The sequence below is a fragment of the Geotrypetes seraphini genome, chromosome 4 (genome assembly GCF_902459505.1).
Source record: "Geotrypetes seraphini chromosome 4, aGeoSer1.1, whole genome shotgun sequence".
In the NCBI taxonomy this organism is placed as follows: Eukaryota; Metazoa; Chordata; class Amphibia; order Gymnophiona; family Dermophiidae; genus Geotrypetes; species Geotrypetes seraphini.
In genome coordinates, this window is record NC_047087.1 from 76,763,379 (window position 1) to 76,784,977 (window position 21,599).

The 21,599-nt window shown below is 43.3% G+C and overlaps 1 protein-coding gene across 5 annotated transcripts in view; it reads right to left on the minus strand.

Annotated features, from left to right (window-relative positions):
• The window catches only part of CADM2 (cell adhesion molecule 2), a 1,574,179-nt gene that overhangs the window by 135,491 nt on the left and 1,417,089 nt on the right, over positions 1-21,599 (minus strand). For all 5 annotated transcript variants that reach the window (XM_033943857.1, XM_033943858.1, XM_033943855.1 and 2 more), the window contains one exon: positions 2,743-2,921. In XM_033943857.1, the coding sequence (XP_033799748.1) occupies positions 2,743-2,921 (179 nt within the window). The remainder of the gene's footprint in view (positions 1-2,742; positions 2,922-21,599) is intronic.

Consider the following 21,599-nt stretch of genomic DNA (forward strand, 5'->3'; position numbering starts at 1 on the left):
CCATTTCAATAAACCTACTTTTAAATTATGTTGGCCAGCTGACATCCATGAAACAAAAACACCTTCCCACTGGATATTATCTTGATAAGCAATAACGTTAAAGGCAATTGCAAAGAATCAAGCTGTAGCTTAATAATTAGCTATAAAATTTACAAGCATATGTGTAACTAAAGAAATCCAATGCACATCCCCAGCTGAAATATAACAGAGCAATAAAGATTCTAACGCTACCGATAACTACTGCTGTAAAGATAAAAATACAAGAACTACAGAAAAGATATTGGTTCATTTATGGTGACGATATCAAATAAAGAAGAACATTACCGTATCCATATTTGTGCAAGAGAGAAAATGTTTTAGCCAATGGCTTGCTGCAATGGCTTTCATAAGAATTCTTTCTCTTTATTCAATTGGATTATTCCTTTATAAATTTTGGGGTCCTTTTATTAAGGCGTGCTAAAGATTAGCATGCGCTAAATGCTAAGGCATCCATTATATTCTATGGGCTAAATCAATTAGAGCACCTTAATGAAAGGACCCCTTTATTAGCAAGGGTGATGAGGAATCATTTTCTTTTATCTTGATGGTGCATTCACCCCACCTTTGCCCATCCCCTCCCCAATATATGGTTTTTTTTCCTAAATTATTTCTTATATCTCTAGCAAAAGTACCCACCTTCTGCAATACAATTTAGCCTTTTCTTTTAAAACCAATTAACCCTCTTTATGTTGCACTCTACAGTAAGAAAATAGTTTTCACATAGTTACCATACAGGCAACATTTAAACTTTACAATTATCATTCAACTTAAATGCTAGCTGTGACATTTAGATGCATAGTCTAATATTCAGTGGTGGCTGATATCTGAATATTGGTGTTGAATATCCAGGGATGGCAGTGACCTAATATTCCGGAAGGTTATGCGAATAGTGATGATGAATATTGACCTCTCTGGATAAATTCCAGCTTGACCACTCTAGTGCTAAGGGCAGGACAGGAGTGGCCGGCAGTGATTTTCAGCAACATTATCCAAATAACCCCCCCACTTTTACTAAGGCATGCTAGCCGATTTAGCATGCGCTAATTGATTTAGCACACACTAAATGTTAACGTGCCCATTATATTCTAAGGCCACGTTAGCATTTAGCATGTGCTAATCGGCGTGCGCTAAATCAGCTAGCGTGCCTTAGTAAAAGGACCCCAATGTCTCTAAAAAGCCAGAAATAGCTCCACAGCAGCATGTTACCTGGACAAGTAGTTTTGGATATCAAAATAATAATTACATATAGCAAAATAATTTAGACATTCCATACAAAATTCTGACTGTTGAGTGAAAAAAACAAATAAACATTTACCATTGTAGAAGACTGGGGAAAAACAGTGCAGACTGAGGCCCGGATTCTGCAAACAGCATCCCGATTGTAGGCATCCTACCACTGTCTAACCAGCCAATCGGGATGCACTTTTTTTTAAAAAAAACAGCCCCCGAAGCAGGCTGTCTATGTTGCCTCCGGTAGCCTAGGAAGGCCTGCATGCCTTTCTAAGCTCGCCTAAGGCTAGGCATGGGCGTGGTTTGGCCCGGAAGTAGCCTTAGGTGAACCTAGGCGGCCGTTCACATCACCCTAGTCCAGCAGGAGATGCGTACAATGTATGCCAGCATTGTAAGTAGATGCGGCCGCTAAGCTTATCGCAGCAAGTGATCTCCCTGCTGCAATAAGTTTAGCGGCCGAATGAATGCAGCAGGAGGGTGCCCAATTCCTTCTGCTGGAACGCCCCCACCCCCATGAAGATCACCGACAGGAGGGTGCCCAATCCCTTCTTCAGAAATACCCCCATACTCCCTCGAACAAAACCGGCAGGAGGGTGCCTAATCCCTCTTGACGGAAACTCCCACCGTTGATATCGTGATGACCCCTCCACACACACATGCGATGACTCCCCCTCCCCGGGATCCCCCCCCAGCTAACCTTTAATGATGGCCGGATGGCTGGATCTTCCCACCAGTCCAGCTGGCAGGCCCACCTCTGTAGAAATGGGGCAGTCCTGCCCCTTTCCAGTGCATTGTGGATGCACCGGGGAGAGGCCTAAGGCCTGATTGGCCCAGGCGCCTAATACCCCTCCTATGGGTGGGGCCTTAGTCACATGGGCCAACCGGAATCTTAGGTTGGCCCATATGTGGGAAGACCCAGCTGGCCATCATTAAAGGTTAACAGGGAGGGGGGTGTCTGCACGTTGGGGGGGGGGGACATCACGATATCTACGGTGGAGGTGGGGGTTTCTGGCAGGAGGGATTAGGCACCCTCCTGCCGGTTTCATTCAGAGTGGGTGAGGGGTGTTCCGGGTAGGAGGGATTGGGCATCCCTCCTGCCGCATTTGTTCGGGGGGGGACGACTGGCGGTCGCAGTCGCTAAATTTATCGCGGCAGGGAGATCCCTTGCCGCAATAAGCTTAGCGGCCGCGTCTAAAATAACCCGATTCTCTCACTGGCGTCTGTAACATGGACGTTGGTTAGAGAATCGGGTTTACTTTAGGCAGCCTTAGGCCTGATTCTATACAGGACACCCGTCGGCTTCTGAGACTAGGCGGCTTCTGAGATCAGGCGGATTCCTATACAGAATCCGGGCCTGAAAGTCTGGATTCCACAGAAGCAAAATTATACCTTATTTCCTTTGATGCACATATGTTTCAATTTTGTATCCATGTATTTTGAAGGATGAATTTTTATTTTTTTTTCTTTACTCACCGTGTACAGTCAAGACATATTCTGCACTGCTTTGACCAATTTTATTGGTAGCTTCACATCGATATGTACCATTGTCTGTTTTATTCAGGATATTAATGGTTAATTCTTTACCATTGACAGTCATTCTTTCTGGATCTGGCAGCTCTCCACCATCCTTTGTCCACAATACTGGCTTTGGCCTAAGGGATAGAACCCAAAACATAGTATCAAACACATACAACATACTTCTGCTAACAGAAAACCCCGAGCAGGAACTCAGGGGATGAAATTCAAAACTGCGTATCCACTGGCTACATAAACACTGCTCTTTAAAACTATATCAATAAAAGATATAGTATAAATTTATATGCACCAACATTTATCCACAGATAAAGAGTGAAAGGCTGGGGCAGCCTAGGGGCCACATAATAAATAACGAGAGTGTTGAAATTCATAACTTCTATATACCCTCCCCCCATTTTTTTTACAAAACTGCACAAGTGGTTTTAAGCGCCAGCTGGCGTGCTGAATGCTCTTCTCTGCACTGCTCCGACGGTCATAGAATTCCTATGACCGTCAGAGCAGTGCAGAGAAGAGCATTCAGTGCGCCATCCGGCATTAGAAACCTCTTGCATGGTTTTGTAAAAGAACGAGGGGGTTTAGTTTATTCAGATTTGATATACAGTGGTACCTTGGATTATGAGCATAATCCGTTCCAGGAGCATGCTCGTAATCCAAAATGCTCGTTTATCAAAGCGAGTTTCCCCATAGGAAATAATGGAAACTCGCTTTGATAGGTTCCCACCCTCCATCCCCCCCCCCGAGGCCAGCATCGCTGCCCCCCCCCCCCATGAGAATCGGCATTGCTCCCCCCGAAGGCCCACCCCCGTGAACTGGCACCCTCCCCCCCCCCCCGTGATCCGGCACCCCCCCGCCACCATTGGACACCCCCCGCCGTGACTTGAGGTCCCCCCAACCCACCCAAACCCTCTTCTTACTTTGATGTAGCCTCCACACCTGCACCAGCATGTCCTATGCTGTGCTGTGCCGGTGCCCGAAAATTTGCCTCCGGTGCTGGGCCTTGAGCATGTGCGCATGCTCAAGGCCTGAGAGTTCACGTTGGACGTGAGAGTTCACGTTGGATGTGAACTCTCAGGCCTTGAGCATGCGCACATGGTCAAGGCCCAGCACCGGAGGCAGATTTTCCGGCACCGGCACAGCACAGCACAGCACAGGACATGCTGGTACAGGTGCAGAGGCTACATCAAAGTAAGAAGAGGGTTCGGGTGGGTTGGGGGACCTCAGGTCGTGGCGGGGGGGGTGCCCGATGGTGGCGGGAGGAGGGGTGCTGGTTCGCAGGGGGGGGCGATCGCAAATCGAGGCGCTCTCGGTTTACGAGGCACCAAGTTTGCAAATGTTTTGCTCGTCTTGCAAAACACTCGCAAACCGGTGCATTCGTAAACCGAGGTACCACTGTACTGTTGTTTCTAAGAAAACATGATCACAACTGTTTACAATAAACAGGAAAAAGAACACCAATGTAACCCTCCCCCCCCTTTAATGAATCTACATACGGCTTTTTTATCGCCGGCAGGGTGTGTGTGTTTAAAATAGAAAGACAACAATCAGGCAAAAGACAGAGCAATCACACCAGGACATCCACACTAAGACATATGCTACTATGTGACGAGCCAAGCGGTCATTTTCCCATCACATTGCCAGGACCTGCAGTGCTCCGGGCCAGGTTTTCTAACAACCCTCTCTGTATTCACACACATATACACTTCTTGATGACACTCTTGAAGGTATAATGAACACATTTATTGGTGTACAGGACTTGAGTCTGTTCCTTCACAAGCTCAGAGAAAATAAAACTCTATACAGTACTTTAAGTGCAGTCTCTTAGTCCGGTGTAACAGTTTGTTCTATAGACAGTATCAATTCCCATTTGGTGCTTTACCAGTTAATCAGCTCCTAGCAATTTCAAAACCTGTGTGGCTTACCTCAGCCACACCAGACATTAGCTGTTCCTTTCCCAGCAGTGTTAGGCTCTTTAGCAGACAGCCTTAACCAAATAATAATTGGCTTACCTTAGCCAGCACCTTTTCTTTCCAAGCTTCCCATATATTCAACAGGCTTCTCATCCAGCCAAGCACAACACCACTCACCATACCAGCTCTTCCAAGCAATCATCAGTCTTCTCAGCTTCCCCCAGGATTCTCCTTAACCCACGGCTTCTGAGCCTTCTCTGCTCAGGGAAGTCTCTTTGTGGAGGCTCTCACCTTCCCACAGGTACCCTCTCCTAGGGACCCTTCACAGGAACCTCCCAGAATGAATCCCAGACTGGGCATATAAAGCTCTTCCTGCATGGGTTCCACCCCCATGACTTAGCAGGGTAGCCTGTTCATGCAGTTCCACACTACCTGCTGGATGAGGGTTGAGCTCTAAGCTACAAAGCCCAATGCATCTTGGACTCTCTAGTTCAGCGTCACCCGCTGGATGAGGATTTAACTCTGAACTACAGAGCTCAACAATGCATTCTGGACCCTGTAGTTTACCCACTAATTGGCCAGCGCCCTCTACTGCCCACCAACATAACAACATCACTAATGAGGGAGAATCCCTGACTCCTTCACATACTACTACTATTTATCATTTCTATAGCACCGAAAGGTGTAAGCAGTGCTGTATATTTAACATACAATAATAGACAGTCCCTGCTCAGAAAAGCTTACAATCTAATTTGGACATCTCGGGGTTGGGGAGATTCTGGTAGAGGAAACAATGCTATGGTGACAGCAGTGAAACAGCAGACCTAACTCACGCATTGAAGTGGCAATCAGTTTGCCACTTACCCAGATATTCAGTACTGCTATTTAGGACAGGATTTACAGTGGGCTGAAGAAGAGCTATGTATAACTGAGGTGGAGTACGGCAAAATTCAGCAGCTATCTGCATAACTTAAGAATTCAAATCCAAACAGAAATACCTTTACATTGTTTCATTTTTTTGTTCGACACAATGCCATCATTTTCAATAATTATACTTAAACACATGGAGGGGCATAATAAAAAAAAATTGTAAGTCCTCTTTTGGCCTAGGCCCTAAACGTTGAAAGTAGAAGCAGGGAAAATGTCCCTTCTAAAAATAAAACGTCCAAAAGGAGTTTTTATAAATAATGGCCTGCCTCTACGTTCAGCTGTTTAAACGCACAGACCACCACAATGTCTACACTTATCACATATAATCAAACGCCCAACACAAGAGCTTTTAGGAGAAGGAGGATCCAGTCCTTCGCCTAAAAGCTGGATTCTGTAATCGGTGTCTGCCAAAAAGAACACCGGTTACAGAATCCAAACTCCCCACAACAATGATCGCGGTAGGAGAGATAGCCAATCTGTCCTGCCGTGATCCCCCCCCCCCCCGATCGTATCAGGCAGGAGGGAGCACAGGCCCTCCTGCCCAGCAACTCCTCACTCCTCCTGACACGATCGGGGCAAGAGGGAGCCTAAGCCCTCCTGCTTTGGCGAGCTGGGCAGGAAGGAGAACAAGCCCTCCTGCCCCGGTGAAACCCCCTACCCCCACCCCCTCTAAGATACAGGCCCTCCTGACCTCGTTTCACCCCCCCCCCCAAGATCACCCCCCCCCCGAACTCCATGCCCCCCCACCCGGTGACCCCCCCCCCCCCCAACGCCCCCCCCCCCGGTACCTTAAGAAAGTTGGCTGGACAGACGGGTCCCAAGCCCGTCCATCCAGCAGGCTCACCAGAGTCAGAATGGCAGGCCTTAGGGCCTGTTTGGCCCAGGTACCTCAAGCTCCGCCCACAGGTGGGGCCTAAGGTGCCTTGGCCAACCAGAATAGGCTAAAAAGGTATAAAAGATGAAAAAGTGAGGCTATAATGGAAACAATCACAATGCAGCAATCCTCACTCACAGGATCAAAATATAGGATAGCAAAATGGTTTTCAAAGTCATTTACATCAATACAAAAATCCAGTGCAGATGTTTTGACTTGGCTCATATCATTGCCTCCTTTGTCAAATGCAGCTTAATTAATTACTTCTGTATTATTTCTTCAGAAAACAAACCCTAATAGACCGCATAGTTTATTTTTTACTTATCGTTTTTTAATGCAGTGTCTCTAGCAAGCCCCGACGGGACCGTTTTGCCCACAAGGGCTTTCTCAAAGGTTCATAGAGGAGCTCTTTACTAACGTCCTTCCTCGTTTGGGGCTAGAGAAAAAAAGCTTGTAAAGATGGCAATAGGGCTTTCAAAGTCATCAATATCAATGCATCCAACAACTGTATATTTGGCTTCAGCTCATCTCATTGCCTCCTTATGTGGTGTAGCTTGTCTATTTACTTCTGTGTCATTTATCCAGAAATAAACACTAGTTGACAGCATAAATTGTTTTTACTTATTATTTTAATGCAGTGTCTCTAGCATGCCCCGAAGGGACCCGTTTCGCCCAAAAGGCTTTCTTAAGTTCATGGAGAAGCTCAAATGTGGCATCCTTCCTCGTTTAGGGCTAGAGTAACACTGCAGCCTTACTGGGTCAGATCAATGGTCCATCAAGCTCAGTAGCCCATTCTCACGGTGGCCAATCCAGGTCCCTAGTACCTGGCCAAAACCCAAAGAGTAGCAACATTTCATGCTGCCAATCTAAGGCAAGCAGTGGCTTGCCCCATGTCTTTCTCAATAACAGACTATGGACTTTTCCTCCAGGAAATTGTCCAAACCCTTCTTAAAACCAACTGTGCTATCCATTCTTACCACAACCTCTGGCAATATGTTCCAGAGCTTAACTATTCTCTGAGTGAAAAAATATTTCCTCCTATTGGTTTTAAAAGTATTTACCTGTAATTTCATCAAGTGTCCCCTAGTCTGTTTATTTGGCTCTAATAGCCTCTTTCACTTCACCTTTTAACTGTCAGCTCTCATTTCCTCTTCTTTTCACTTTTGTTGATACATGGAATACATCTGGTCTGGTCTTCCATAATGGTATTTTTAAATAACACCCATGCCTGGTTTACAGTCCTGACCTTTGAAAATGATCCTTTTAGCTTCTTTTTAACCATTTTCCTCATTTTATCATAGTCGCCCTTTCGAAAATTAAACTCCTCTACTCCTGTACTATACCTTGCATTCCACTAAGGACCAAATCTAAAATAGCTCCCCCTCTTGTCAGTTCCCAGACCAATTGCTCCAAGCAGTAGTCACTTATGACGTCTAGGAATTTTACCTCCCTAGCATTCCCCAATGTAACATTTAACCAGTCAATGTCAGGGTAATGTTTAACCAGTCAATGTTGAGCTATTTATGTTCCTGTGCTTTTTGGCAAGATTAACACCAATTGTGGAGGATGTATTAGTCACTTTATAGTTCCCACAAATGTTGGATATTTAATTATTTTTTACATTTATTTAAAAAATTTCTATACCATTTAAAACTAAACGGTTTACATAATTTACATACATACAGAGATTTTGGTTTGTACCAGAAATGTTACATTTCTTTACCAATTCTAGGAGTTTGTGGGGATGGACTATTTACAATATTGATGATGTGTGGAATTTTTTTCTGACCTATGATTAGTTTGCACCCTTTTGATTAGATTGGCTTGTCTTATTTAAGAGGTGTGCTGTGAGCACTGAGGTCTTTTTTTCTCCACATTATTGAGGTTGTGTTGGCAGAATCATCCCCATGACTCCTGAAGAAAGTAGTGTGTGTTTCTTTGATGTTGAGTTGATTCCTATTTTTGCCTGTGTGTGATAGTTCTGGTAATTGAAATCACCCATTATTATACTGTTGCCCAATTCTCCAGCTTTCCTAATCTCTGAAAACATTTCTTCATCTGTCTGCTCATTTTGTCCAGGGGGACAGTAATATAACTTTACCTTTATATTCCTTCCCTTCACACATGGCTTTTCTATCCATATGGATTCCACACTGCTATCTATGCCATGCAGAATATTTATTTTATTTTATTCAATTCCCTCTTTAACATATAGTGCAAACCTCCACCCTCCAATTTGATCTACTCTATCCTTGTGATATAATTTGTACCCAGGTAATACAGTGTCCCATTGATTGTCCTCCTTCCACCAGGGCTCCGAGATGCCTATTATATCTACGTCATGGTTCAGTGCTATATACTCTAACCTCTCCTATTTTATTTCTTAGGCTTCTAGTATTCGTATACAGACACTTCAAATTCTGTTTTTTCCTTGTAACTACAGGCTGCTGAGAAGACAGGGAATAGCTGAGTCTTTTTTCTGCCTTCCTCTTAAACCCTCCTGGCTTTCTTTCACCATTATTGGGACCTCTCTATCTACTGGAACTCCCTAAATATCCTTCAAGGACACTTCACACCGAACCATCCTTCAAAGATACCTCACACCGAACCATCTACTCCCAGGTGACTGTCGGCTTTCCCCCACATCTCAGGATGTTGTCCTTAAACCCCTTCATTGGAGACTCCATCAAAATCCATAAAAACAGGAAGATTCTCTTTGGACCATCGCTGGAGACGTGCTGGACTTTCTTGAGGATCAGCGTGGGACATGTCCCACATCTTGCTACAATGTGTTCCTGAAAAGTTCTCAGCTTACCATGTGCTCCTGAAAGGACTTTCCAACCAGCAAAAGCCTGTATCATAGTGAGTAACTTTTCACTTCAGCTTAAAATTAATCATTCGGTTCTCTAGCAATATTTTATCTTGTTCAAAGATCCTAATTGTAACTGCTCTACGTGCCTGATTATATAATTAAATCTGCTTTGTAAGAAATAAAATTCCAGTTTGCTTTTAAATATTCTATGTTTCTGTTCTTTAATATATACTGTATATTATACAGAGCTAAAGTTTGAAACAGGCAGGGCTTTCCACCAGGCTAAGATCTCTTTATAAGATATATTTCTCTCTGTCAGAGAAATATATTTTAAGGTAGAGAATTAATCTTATAAATCAATTGTAATACTATCAGATTGCTTCTTATATTAGATACCAGCAAACACAGTAGACCTCAAATAAAATAAGAAAAATGTTTCCTGATAGAAGAATAGTAGGGTATTTATTACAATGATGACTGTCTTAAGTAAGGTGGTATATCAAATTGGAGAAATAAACATTTGTACCTAGCATTTGTTGCTAGGTACACACAATGTTGTACAGACACAAACAATGCCTGCTCCATGGTGCTTACAAGATAAATGAGGCACAGAGCCAAGACACATTCAGGCAATTCTAAAAAACACAATGTCTAAATTAAGGAGACAAAATGGGGTATGCTTAGCACACCTAAACCATTACACAATGCAAACATAAAGTGGCTTATGCACACTGACCCTGAGACATGACCGCTTATTCCAGATCAATGGCTGGAATAAGTTACCTCACCTAAGTGCGCCATTCGGCACATGCAATTAACAGTATAAGTTTTGCATATTGTTTTGCTGCAACTGTTATATGGACTAGAGAATGACACGGGGACACATTTTCCCTGTCCCTGTGGGATCTCTCTATTCCTGTCCTGTCCCCAACGAGTTCTGTCCCTGTCCCATTCCTGCAAGCTCTGTCCTCATCTACACAAGGCTTGTGTAGTTAAGGCAGAGCTTGCAGGAATGGGATAGGGACAGAACTTGCGGGGACAGGGATATTGAGATCCCACAGGGACGGGGGCAAATCTGCTCCTGTGTCATTCTCTAGGACCTTTGTATTTTAGTCTGACGGGATTCACAATGTCACTGTACATAAGAACATAAGAATTGCCATACTGGGATAGACCAAAGGTCCATCAAGTCCAGTATCTTGTTTCCAACAATGGCCAACCCTAGCTAGATCCCAAGTAGTAAAACAGATTTTATGCTGCTTATCCTAGAAATAAGCAGTGGATTTCCACAAGCCATCTCAATAATGGCCTACGGGCTTCTCTTTTAGGAAATTATCCAAACCATTTTTAAAACCCCGCTAAGCTAACTGATTTTACCACATTCTCCGGCAACAAATTCCAGAGTTTAATTACATGTTGTGTGAAGAAATATTTTCTCCAGTTTGTTTTAAATCTACCACGTAGTAGCTTCATCGCATGTCCCCTAGTCCTAGTATTTTTGGAAAGAGTGAACAATCGATTCACATCTACCCTTTCCACGCCACTCATTATTTTATAGACCTCCATCATATTACCCCTGAACCATCTCTTCTCCAAGCTGAAGAGCCCTAGCAAATTTAGCATCTCCTCATAGGGAAGTCATCCCATCCCTTTTATCATTTTTGTTGCCCTTCTCTCATAGTGAGGTGCAGTAAGGATATATGGACTCCTGGGGAAGGTAGTTTTGTGTTAAAACATGGACTATGTCGGGTCCTACTATATACCATTCGACTTTGAGATATGCTACTTCACTTTTTTGGCATTTAATAAACATAGGGCTCCTTTTACGAAGGTGCGCTAGGGGCTTAATACGCAGAATAGCGTGCGCTAAATTGCCGCACGTGCTAGCCGCTACCGCCTCCTTTTGAGCAGGCGGTAGATTTTTGGCTAGCACACGCTAATCTGGTGCATGCGATAAAACCGCTAGCGCACCTTCATAAAAGGAGCCCATAGTTTTAACATTTTTTGTGGACTCCTGGCGTCTTCCTGATACTCTGTGGATTCTTCCATTTTTTTAAATTGATCATGCCCATGCTTCACACACAGATACAATCCACTTTCGGTTATGCACCATGTAAGTTCAGTGCCATTTCTATAGCATTGCATCAAGCATTTATGTGGATATGAGCCAATTAATTGCACCAACCTTGCGCATTAGTGCCACTAATCTATAAACTCTGGCATGCAACTGGCCCCCAGCTTTAGATGTGCCTTACAAATGTGCTTTTATTGTTTCTAGTAATAGCTTAAGAAAAAACTAGAACAGGGCTGAAAGAGTCAAGGATTTGGGATTTAAAAACAATATTGAAGTGGGTCCATATCAAGAGCGGAACACGTCCAGAGGTGGATTAAGCTACATCAGCTCTGGAAGTTCATTCCAGTAACATGTTACCACAAGACGGACAGCACAGAGTCTATATTCCAAGAATACAGCATATAAAAATGAAGAAGGAAAGTTTTCATGTATGATTTTCACCCCTGCTTTGCCCTAACTCTTCCCCAGCCCAATAAAGATAATGCTGGGGTGGTCAGATTAGAGCTACCAGATGTCTATGAAAACCCGGACATGTCCTCTATTTAGAGGTCTGTTCAGGTGCCCGGATGGACTTTCCAAAACCCGGCAGTTTGTCCGGGTTTTGGAAAGCCCTGACAAGCTCCGGCTGCTTCTGGAGTGCCTCTGAGCATGCACATATAACGTCATACACATACGCGCAAGCTCCAGGTGGAGGGCTGGAGCTCTTCGGGAAAGAAGAGAGGAGGCTTTGTAGGGGTGGGTGGGAGTGGAATGGGGCGGTGTTGGAAGTAGAACAGGGGCCATGTGTCCGGGGTTTTCCGGCCCAAAATAAGGTAACCCTAGGTTAAATGATTTTCTTCCCACACTATTAGCTATATAGGAGGCACATGGATGGGTAACAGACTTAAATGTTTACTGGTTGCTGGTGTATGTAAAATTCTTTTGAAAATTTGCCCCTATTTATCAGTTAAGTGTTGAAATGTATTATAACAACAAAGCAATTCTCCATCAATGAAGATTAGTATATTAGATCCCTTAACTAATGGCATTCACAAACTCAAGCAGTTTTAGAAATTATGCTATTTTGACCTCTTCAGTCCACATTTCTTTCGTTTAGATCAATTCCATTCATCCGAAATTCAAGTAGCTGAACCAATTCTGTAACCTTCCATCATGAGAAAGCACTAGGAAGCTTTTTTGAAACATTAGCATACAGTATCTAGAAAATGAAATACCTTGGAAAATTCTAAGTTCCATAAATAGGGCTGGTGCAAATTATTTATGAGGCAATGAGCAGTCATTCAGCTTGGTTTTATTCACAAGAAAAGGCAGAACTGGCCAATTAGACTGACAAATTTAGTCTTTTCCAGCATATAAAGCAGAGATTCATGGGAGCTGTGACACTGTATATGTTGTTCGAATAAATCCCAACCTGTAAAGGAAAATTCTAATAGCTATATTGGACCCAGGAAAATCTAGTTTCTGGGGGTTGTGATACCTCTTGAAGAGACCAAAAACAAAAATGCTGTAAATGAACTTTTCAGACTTCAAAGTGATTTAGGGGCTCATTTTCAAAACACTTGAGACACACAAAGGTTACTATAGTACTTTGTAGACCTGATTCTATAAATGGCGCCTAGGCTAGGCTACGCACCCTAATTGTGGATGCTTAGCAATGCCTAAATACAATTTGTGTGCAACTCAATTGCTTTTTTATTGGTTAAATGGTGTGATAATTGACCACATCATTAAAATGTTGCGAGTGGATAGCATCACAATGCCTAAGTCGAGGCACCATCCAACGCCTACCTGAAAATTATGCATGATTAAGGGTAGAGAATAGGTGTCATAAATGTAGGTGTCACTAGGTGTGTGAGTTAGGTAAATTGTGCCATGTAAAACCTGGCCTAATATACCAACGCCTACCTCTACTATGCCCAGCGATGCCTAAGTCCACCTAGGTGCCACTAGGCATGATTCTAGTGGTTGACTGACAACCTAGTGGTGCAGTGCTTAGATGTTAGGCATGATTAGGCGCCATTTATAGAATCAGGTCCTGAGGGCGTGATTCTAAAAATGGTGCCTTACTGCCACCTAACTTAATTGGTTTCATTGGCGCACTAATTTGCTGTGCCGATTTAAAAAAACACACAATTAAAATGGCATTTAAAAAATAGAGGCTCCTAAGGGTGCCTCCAACAAAAATACCATTATCACGTCTACAGAAGCGCCTTAGGACGCCTAACAGCACTGAAGGCATGGTTAACGCCAGAAGTGGTGTTAGGCATCATAAGGCGCCTCCATGGATGTGATTCTTATGAAAAGTAGGCTCTGGTAATGTAGACCTTGAAAACCCTGACCTACATTTCCAGCACCTATCTTTCACATAGCCGCGATTCTGTACACGGCACCATTGCGTGATTGACATGTGATTGGCAGCTGTTTTTAAGGCGGCCGCCAATAACGGTACCATTTACAGAATCCGGGCCTATGTATCTAAGAGATTCGAAAATGAGCCCCTTAACCAGCCTGAAATGGCTTCTAGTTAGTTAAATCGCTTCTTCAGGGCTAAACAGTCATTTTCAGCGACACTTACATTACATTACATTACATTACATTGGTGTCTTCTATCCCGCCAATACCTTTCAGTTCTAGGTGGTTTACAAGAGTTGGCCTGGGCATTTCCAGGGAGAATACATGGTTAACAGATGTAGTATGCGTCGGGATCTGTGGAGGGTCGATCAGGTTTTTCTTGAATAGAAAGGTTTTAAGTTTTTTCCTAAAGCAAAAACGGCTATTTTGGATGAATTCCAGAGGCAGAGTCAACATGTGGCCAGTTAAGTGCCAATATTCAGCATTTAAGTGACTAAGGTAACTGCATAAATATGACCACATAAAAGTCAGTCCTATCTTTATGTGGTGTCCTATAGACAGTTCAGTACTGAATATCGTACTTAACCAGCTATGTATTAACCAGTTCCACAAACCCAGAAGCCTGGACATGGCCTGGCATTGAATTTCTGGGTGTAACACTGATGGCACTCGGTAAAACACTAAACCCCACTGGTTGAATATTTGCAGAAGATACCAAAATCAGAATCAGAAATGTTGCCTTTTTTCATAAAATATAACTATCACTAAATTACACTATAGATTAAAATTTAGGTAATAAAGCCATACACTCCCCTTTTTTAAAAATTATTATCCTAATGAAGATCTATGGACAAACTAGAGTCCTTTCGGTGAGCCACTTTTGGCTCCCTAAATTTGTAATTGTGTAGATACTGGGATTCATTTTAAAAGCCATCTGCAAAAAGTGAAATTGAGATTCTGCATAGTGATATGTGGCTTTTCACTGCAGAAGTATACACAAAAGGGCAATATTATAAACTGGATGCTAACATTTATATGCCTGTTGTTTCCTGGGACTTTGCCCAGTTAGAAGTGGTACAAGTGACCCCTAGTGGTATTCTAATGGTACTACTGTTATGGGATTTATCATTTCATTTACAGATAAACTGGTAATCCTTGGGTGATCAAAATGAGACCACTCCCACTTTGGTCCATTAGAGTACAGGGAGACTCCCAGTAAGTCCTGAAGGAAAGGGCTCGGTGCCCTCTTGACTTGCACTGGAAGTTAGCACCAATGTGTTTAACACAGGCTTTCCAGTAAGCGTTTCACCAGTGAGGTAAAGGCAGGGCAGATGCTGGCCTCATCCTTGATCAATTTCCTTCAGTATAGAAGCATGCACTGATCCTCCCAAAACTTATGGACCCAACTCTTCTAATCTTTATCCTCTTCCCCACTATGAGCCTACAAGAAATTCAGCGGTTTTATTTACAGAACTTAGAGAATGGAATAATCTTCCTCCTTCAATGTTTGTGTTTATTAAAACTCTTATTATACCGCTTAGGCTACAAATGAGATCAAAGCAGTTTAAAATGTAGTCATAAATAATGAAAAGAACTCCATTAAAAAGAAAGAAAAGAAAAAGATTTTATGTCTACTCACTGAGGTACTGGTGTCTGCTTTTGCAGAACTCTTAACTCTCTCCTAATCTCCCCCTCTCCCTTCTTCTGTCGTTTCTACCTTCATTCCCCCTGTATGAGTGAATGGATTATTTTCCTAACTGGCAAGTAACCCTCCTATTTAGCAGTGCATTCAGTGCTTTAACTAATGTTTGCTATTAGTCTTCATAATTATATTTCAGAAAGGGTTTTCCTTGTTTCCAACTCTTCATTAAATATACATTCTTTCTGCCTCTGATTTTATTTATATTCAAACAACTTTTATTGAGCAGTGCAAAAGTGGCATAACACAGTAACATATGAATCTTCCACACAGTTGCTCATTTTAAACATAGTACAGATAACACCCATAACTTCCGCTCCCCCCCCCCCAGGGGCCCCCATCACAACTCTGCTGCATGGAAAGCATAGCATAAGTAGCACAAAGAAACTAGGTAATACAGCTTAACCATTCAGTAATATGCTCCATGCCATGGGCATCAGGGTATTCTGAAAGGGTATCCATATGGACTGAAACCTGACTTCATGAAGGGAAGCCAAGTCAGTATTGGTTCTATATTCCCATTTATTTCCCGTCCTGAAAGCTCAGGCAGGTAACAGAAGAACAAACATAGATTCAGAGAAAAACCAGGAGGGTAACAGAATAACAGGGGGGATCTAGGTACAATATTAAAGGCTAACAATTTATCATCAAGGAATAAAGCGCAGATTCCGTAGGCATAGGATCTAGGTACAAGGTGAGGCTAACATGTTATTATGTACAGAGGAGAATCAGGTGGAGCAAGGGATAGTTTATAGTAAACTATAGTTTATAGTAAACTATAGTTTATAGTTTATAGTAAACTGTATAGTTTAGGGAATGGAGACTCTGGAAACACAGACAGCATGTTAGAAGTAAATAGAGGGGAGATCAAGCAATCGTTTGAATTCTCCAAATGTATACAGCATCTGGTTCGAGCCACTTCACCAATATGCATTTAAGTGCAGCCATTACTGATCAGCGAATAAAAGTTCAAGACCCCTTTTTTATGAGATAATAGGAAGATGATGTACCAAATAGGAATGTGAGGTCTGTGTGAACAATTAAATTCCAAATAGCTCATATAAAAGTGAGTACCTGTGCCCTAAAGTTTCAAGTTTTATTTTAGTTTGATGAATCCCTTATTTACTTTTACTAAGCGAGGTACAAAATTGATAAAAATATAAACATATATTTAGATATACAATTAAAAATTTAGAATAATGCGTTAGACAAATAGATGCACAAGACCAACACACGTGGCCCAAAATAGCTTAGGAGTGGCCACATGGCATCTTGATTGCTGGTAACAGAGAGGGTTTGCTCAGTGAGTTGCCAGCATAGAAACATAGAAATGTGATGGCAGATAAAGGCCAAATGGCCCATCTAGCCTGCCCATCTGCAGTAACCATTATCTCTTCCTCTCTCTAAGAGATCCCACATGCCTATCCCACACCTTCCTGAATTCAGACACAGTCTCTGTCTCCACTACTTCCTCCGGGAGCCTAAACCACATATCTACCACCCTTTCTGTAAAAAAGCATTTCCTTAGATTACTCCTGAGCCTATCACCTCTTAACTACATCCTATACCTTCTCATTACAGAGCTTCCTTTCAAATGAAAGAGACTCGGCTCATGCACATTTATGCCACGTAGGTATTTAAACCTCTCTATCATATCTCCTTTCTCCCACTTTTCCTCTAAAGTATACAGATTGAGATCTTTAAGTTTGTCCCCTTATGCCTTATGAAGACCATGCACCATTTTACTTGCCTTCCTCTGGACTGACTCCTTCCTTTTTATATCTTTTTGGAGGTGCAGTCTCCAGAATTGTACACAATATTCTAAATGAGGTCTCACCAGAGTCTTATACAGAGGCATCAATACTTCCTTTTTTCTACTGGTCATACCTCTCCCTATGAAACCTAGTATCCTTCTAGCTTTCACTGTCACCTTTTCAACCTGTTTGGCCACCTTAAGATGATCACATGCAATCACACCCAAGTCCCAGTCGTCTGTCATGCACATAAGTTCTTCACCCCCTAAACTGTATCATTCCCTTGGGTTTTTGCAGCCCAAATGCATGACCTTGCATTTCTTATCATTAAATTTTAGCTTCCAAATTTCAGACCATTCTTCAAACTTCTCTAGTTCTTTCTTTATGTTATTCACATCATACAGGGTGTCTACTCTAGTGCAGGTTTTGGTATCATCTGCAAAGACACAAATTTTACCCGACATTCCTTCAGCATTATCGCTTATAAAAATGTTAAAAAGTACAGGCCCAAGAACAGAACCCTGAGGCACACCACTGGTAACATCCCTTTCCTCAGAGCAATCTCCATTAATCACTGCCTTCTGTCGCCTTCCACTCAACCAGTTCTTGACCCAGCATATCACTTTGGGGCCCATCCAAAGGGCACTCAATTTATTTTGTAGACGTATGTGTGGAACACTGTCAAAGGCTTTGTTAAAATCTAAATACACCACACCTAGCACACTCCCTCTATCCAATTCTCTGGTCACCCAGTCAAAGAAATTGATCATATTTGTTTGAGAAGACCTACCTCTAGTGAATCCATGTTGCCTCTGGTCCTGTAATCCACTGGATTCCAGAAACTTCACTGTTCTCTGTTTTAAAAGTGTTTCCATTAATTTGCTTACCACAGAAGTCAGATTTGGCTATTCTCAAAAATGTAAATCTCGCTACCCTCCTTAAAATCATTAATTCTTATTATTTTTTTTTCCTTCCTTATATTAAAGTTCCTGTAAACCATGCCGAGCTCTGTCTTTATGGAGAGGATGCGGTATATAAACGTGGAAGGGCATAATCGAAAGGAATGTCTAAGTCCATTTTCGTCTAAGTCGCAAATTGTCCAAAGTAAAAAACAGCTTAGAACACATTTTCGAAAATACGTCCAAATTTTTTTTTTTTTTTCGATAATCGTCTAAGTATACGTCCTGCCGATCTGATCGTCCAAGTCGCTACATTGTCCATCTTTATACCACATTTTCATCCAAGTCAAAAATGCCTAGAACAAGCCCTGTTGGACATGGGATGGGTCTGCAAAGTGATGGCACTGTTGTGAACTTTACAAAAAGTGTGCCATGTCTTCATCTCACTACAGCTCCCTTATAGGTCATAGTGAGCCCCCCAAACCACCCCCAGAATCCCCTAGAACCACTTATCTACCACTTCAATAGCCCTTATGGCTGCAGGAGCTACTTATATGCCAATAAAAAAGGGTTTTGGGGGTGTATAGGGGAGTGCACATGTTTCAATATCAATACAGTGATTACAGGGGCTTATGGGCATGGGTCCTCCTCTCCATGGGTCCCTAACCAGGGCCGGATTAATCAATAGGCCCAGTAGGAATGTGCCTTGGGTCCGAAACTGTGAGGGGGCCCACTGAAGGACGACAACTCAGCTTGCTATTTTTTTTAAAAAGCAACGGACCCCCTGGCAACGGCAACGGACCCTTCCCCCTGCAGCAACAGAAATGCCCTCCCACAGCAATGGCAACAGGCCCCCCCCCGCAGCAACAGCAATGACAACGGGCCACCCTGCAGCAACAGCAACAGCCCCCCCCCCCCCACACAGCAACGGCAACGGACTGCCCGCAGCAACAGCAACGGCAACACGGCTGGATCTGTTACTGGAAGGTCCTGCGATGGCTGCTTCTGCCGGTCCATCCCCCTCCGACATCACTTACTTGCTCTGGAAGAAGTGACGTCGGAAGGGGATGGACCGGCAGAAGCATTCATCTTGGGACTTTCCTGTAATAGATTTGGCTGCGTTGCTGTTGCTGCAGGGGGGGGCCGTTGTTGTTGCTGTGGGGGGGCCCATTGCCGTTGCTGCGGGGGGGGCCCATTGCCATTGCTGCAGGGGGGCCCGTTGTTGTTGCTGCGGGGGGGGGGCATTGCTGTGGGGGTTTAACCCATTGCCATCAGCGGGCAGAGCCGGCAGCTGCAATGTTTGGAGGGGGAGGGAGAAAAGAGCATGGAAGGGTGGTGGAGGGAGAGAAAGGGGGCAGGGTGGTATGGAAGGGTTGTTAGAAGGATGGTATGGAAGGGTGGTGGATGAAGAGAAAGGGGGCAGAGTGGTATGGAAGGGTGGTGGAAGGAGAGAAATGGGCTGATGGAATTGGTGTGCAGGGGAAGGGGAGAGATATAAGGGGAAGGATACTGAATGGAATTGGGTTGAAGGGAAAGAAAGGGGGCAGATGTTGATGGAACTGGGGTGAAAGGAAAGGGGAGGGAGATATAAGGCGGAAGGATCCTGGATGGAATTGGGTTGGATAGAGAGAAAGGGGCAGATGCTGATGGAAGTGGGAGGAAGGGAGAGGAGAGAGTGAAATGCCCGACCATGGGGGTATGGGAGAGGGAAGGAGAGGAGAGAGATGCCAGACCATTGGAGGAGGGAAGAGAAGATGATGGATGCCACACCAATGAGGGGGGGAAAGACGAGATGGAAGGGAGAGGCAGACAATTTCTGGAAGAGGCACAGAAGGACAGAAGATGAAAGGAAGAGAGTGACAAGAAGATGAGGAGAGCAGAAACCAGAGAAGACAAAGGTAGAAAAAAAATTCCAGCTTCTTGGTGGTTTTATTTAACCTTTGTCTACGTATTTCTATTTTATCCCCCCTTTTACAAAACTGTAGAGCATTTTTTAGCGCTGGCCGTGGCTAAAAACCTTACTACAGTTTTGTAAAAGGGGGAGAGGTTAGTTTGTGATTACATATTCCATACTAGGCAAAGTTTTCTGTGTTCAGTTTGTATGAAAGACTTGGTTTTTTTGTTAACGTTGACTAGCTTTGTTTGGCGAAATGCATCAGGCATGGTTCTTGGGAGCACCTTGAATTAACCTGATTTGAATCTCCTTATTTTTCTGCCAATCTTCTTTTGTTTCATGTTGGATTCATTGGTGGACTGCTTGCCTTATTATTTCATTGCAAGTTAACATACATGACTAGAGGAGTTACACATTTGGTTGTTTATACATAGTAACATAGTAGATGACGGCAGATAAAGACCCAAATGGTTCATCCAGTCTGCCCAACCTGATTCAATTTAAATTTTTTTAATTTTTTTCTTCTTAGCTATTTCTGGGCAAGAATCCAAAGCTCTACCCAGTACTGTGCTTGGGTTCCAACTGCTGAAATCTCCTTCAAAACCTACTGCAGCCCATCTACACCCTCCCAGCCATTGAAGCCCTCTCCAGCCTATCCTCCCCCAAACAGTCATATACAGATCGTGCAAGTCTGCCCAATACTGGCCTTAGTTCAATATTTAATATTATTTTCTGATTCTAGATCCTCTGTGTTCATCCCATGCTTCTTTGAACATATGGTTTACAGTTGGTTGATGTAGAGTGAGGCAGTTGAAAGGCGTTGTAAGCTTGGTTAGTAATATAGACTTATATTTCGGATAGTATTACTGTTTTACAAATATTTGAACACTTTTATATATGCATGGAAAGGGTTCAGAGTTAAAGTCCTGGGTAAGTAGGTGTGAAGGGAAGGAAGGGAGATTTGTTCAGAGATGTTTGGGGGTTGCATAGAAGAAAAACTGCGCACTGGTATGCTAATCTTTGTTTGTTTTGAATTAAAAAAAAAAAAGAAATACAAGTGGAAATAAAGAAGTAAATAAGAAAACAGATAAATGGAGCGGAGTAGGGGCGGGGCAGGGCCAGGGGGGCTCAGTGTACTTGGGGGCCTAGGGGCCCTTGAAGAATTAATCCTGCCCTGTCCCTAACCCACCCCCAAGATGGCTTAAGACGCCTCTGTGCAGCACGATTAGGTTTTGCTAAGCCAGGCTGCCAGGTGATGATGTTCTGGAGGCACAATTAATATTTTTATGGGGGTGGGGGTGGGGGTCGGTGATCACTGGGGTAGTGTGTGGGAGTCTGTATTATATGTTTGCAGTGCTTATCTGGTCACTTTAGGTGGGTATTTGTGACTTAGACCATGTTTTAAATGGTCTAAGTCACAAATACCCACAAATACCACAAATACCCACAAATACCAGAGGGAAAGCCAACGCTGGTGCAAGCAGCGGGACAGAAAAGCTGCTTGCACTGGCAAGGATTTAATGAGGTACGGGAAGAAGGGAGGGCGTATGGTGTGGGGTGCAGGGAAGGAGCGGGAGGTGTCACGGAAGGACTGGGGGA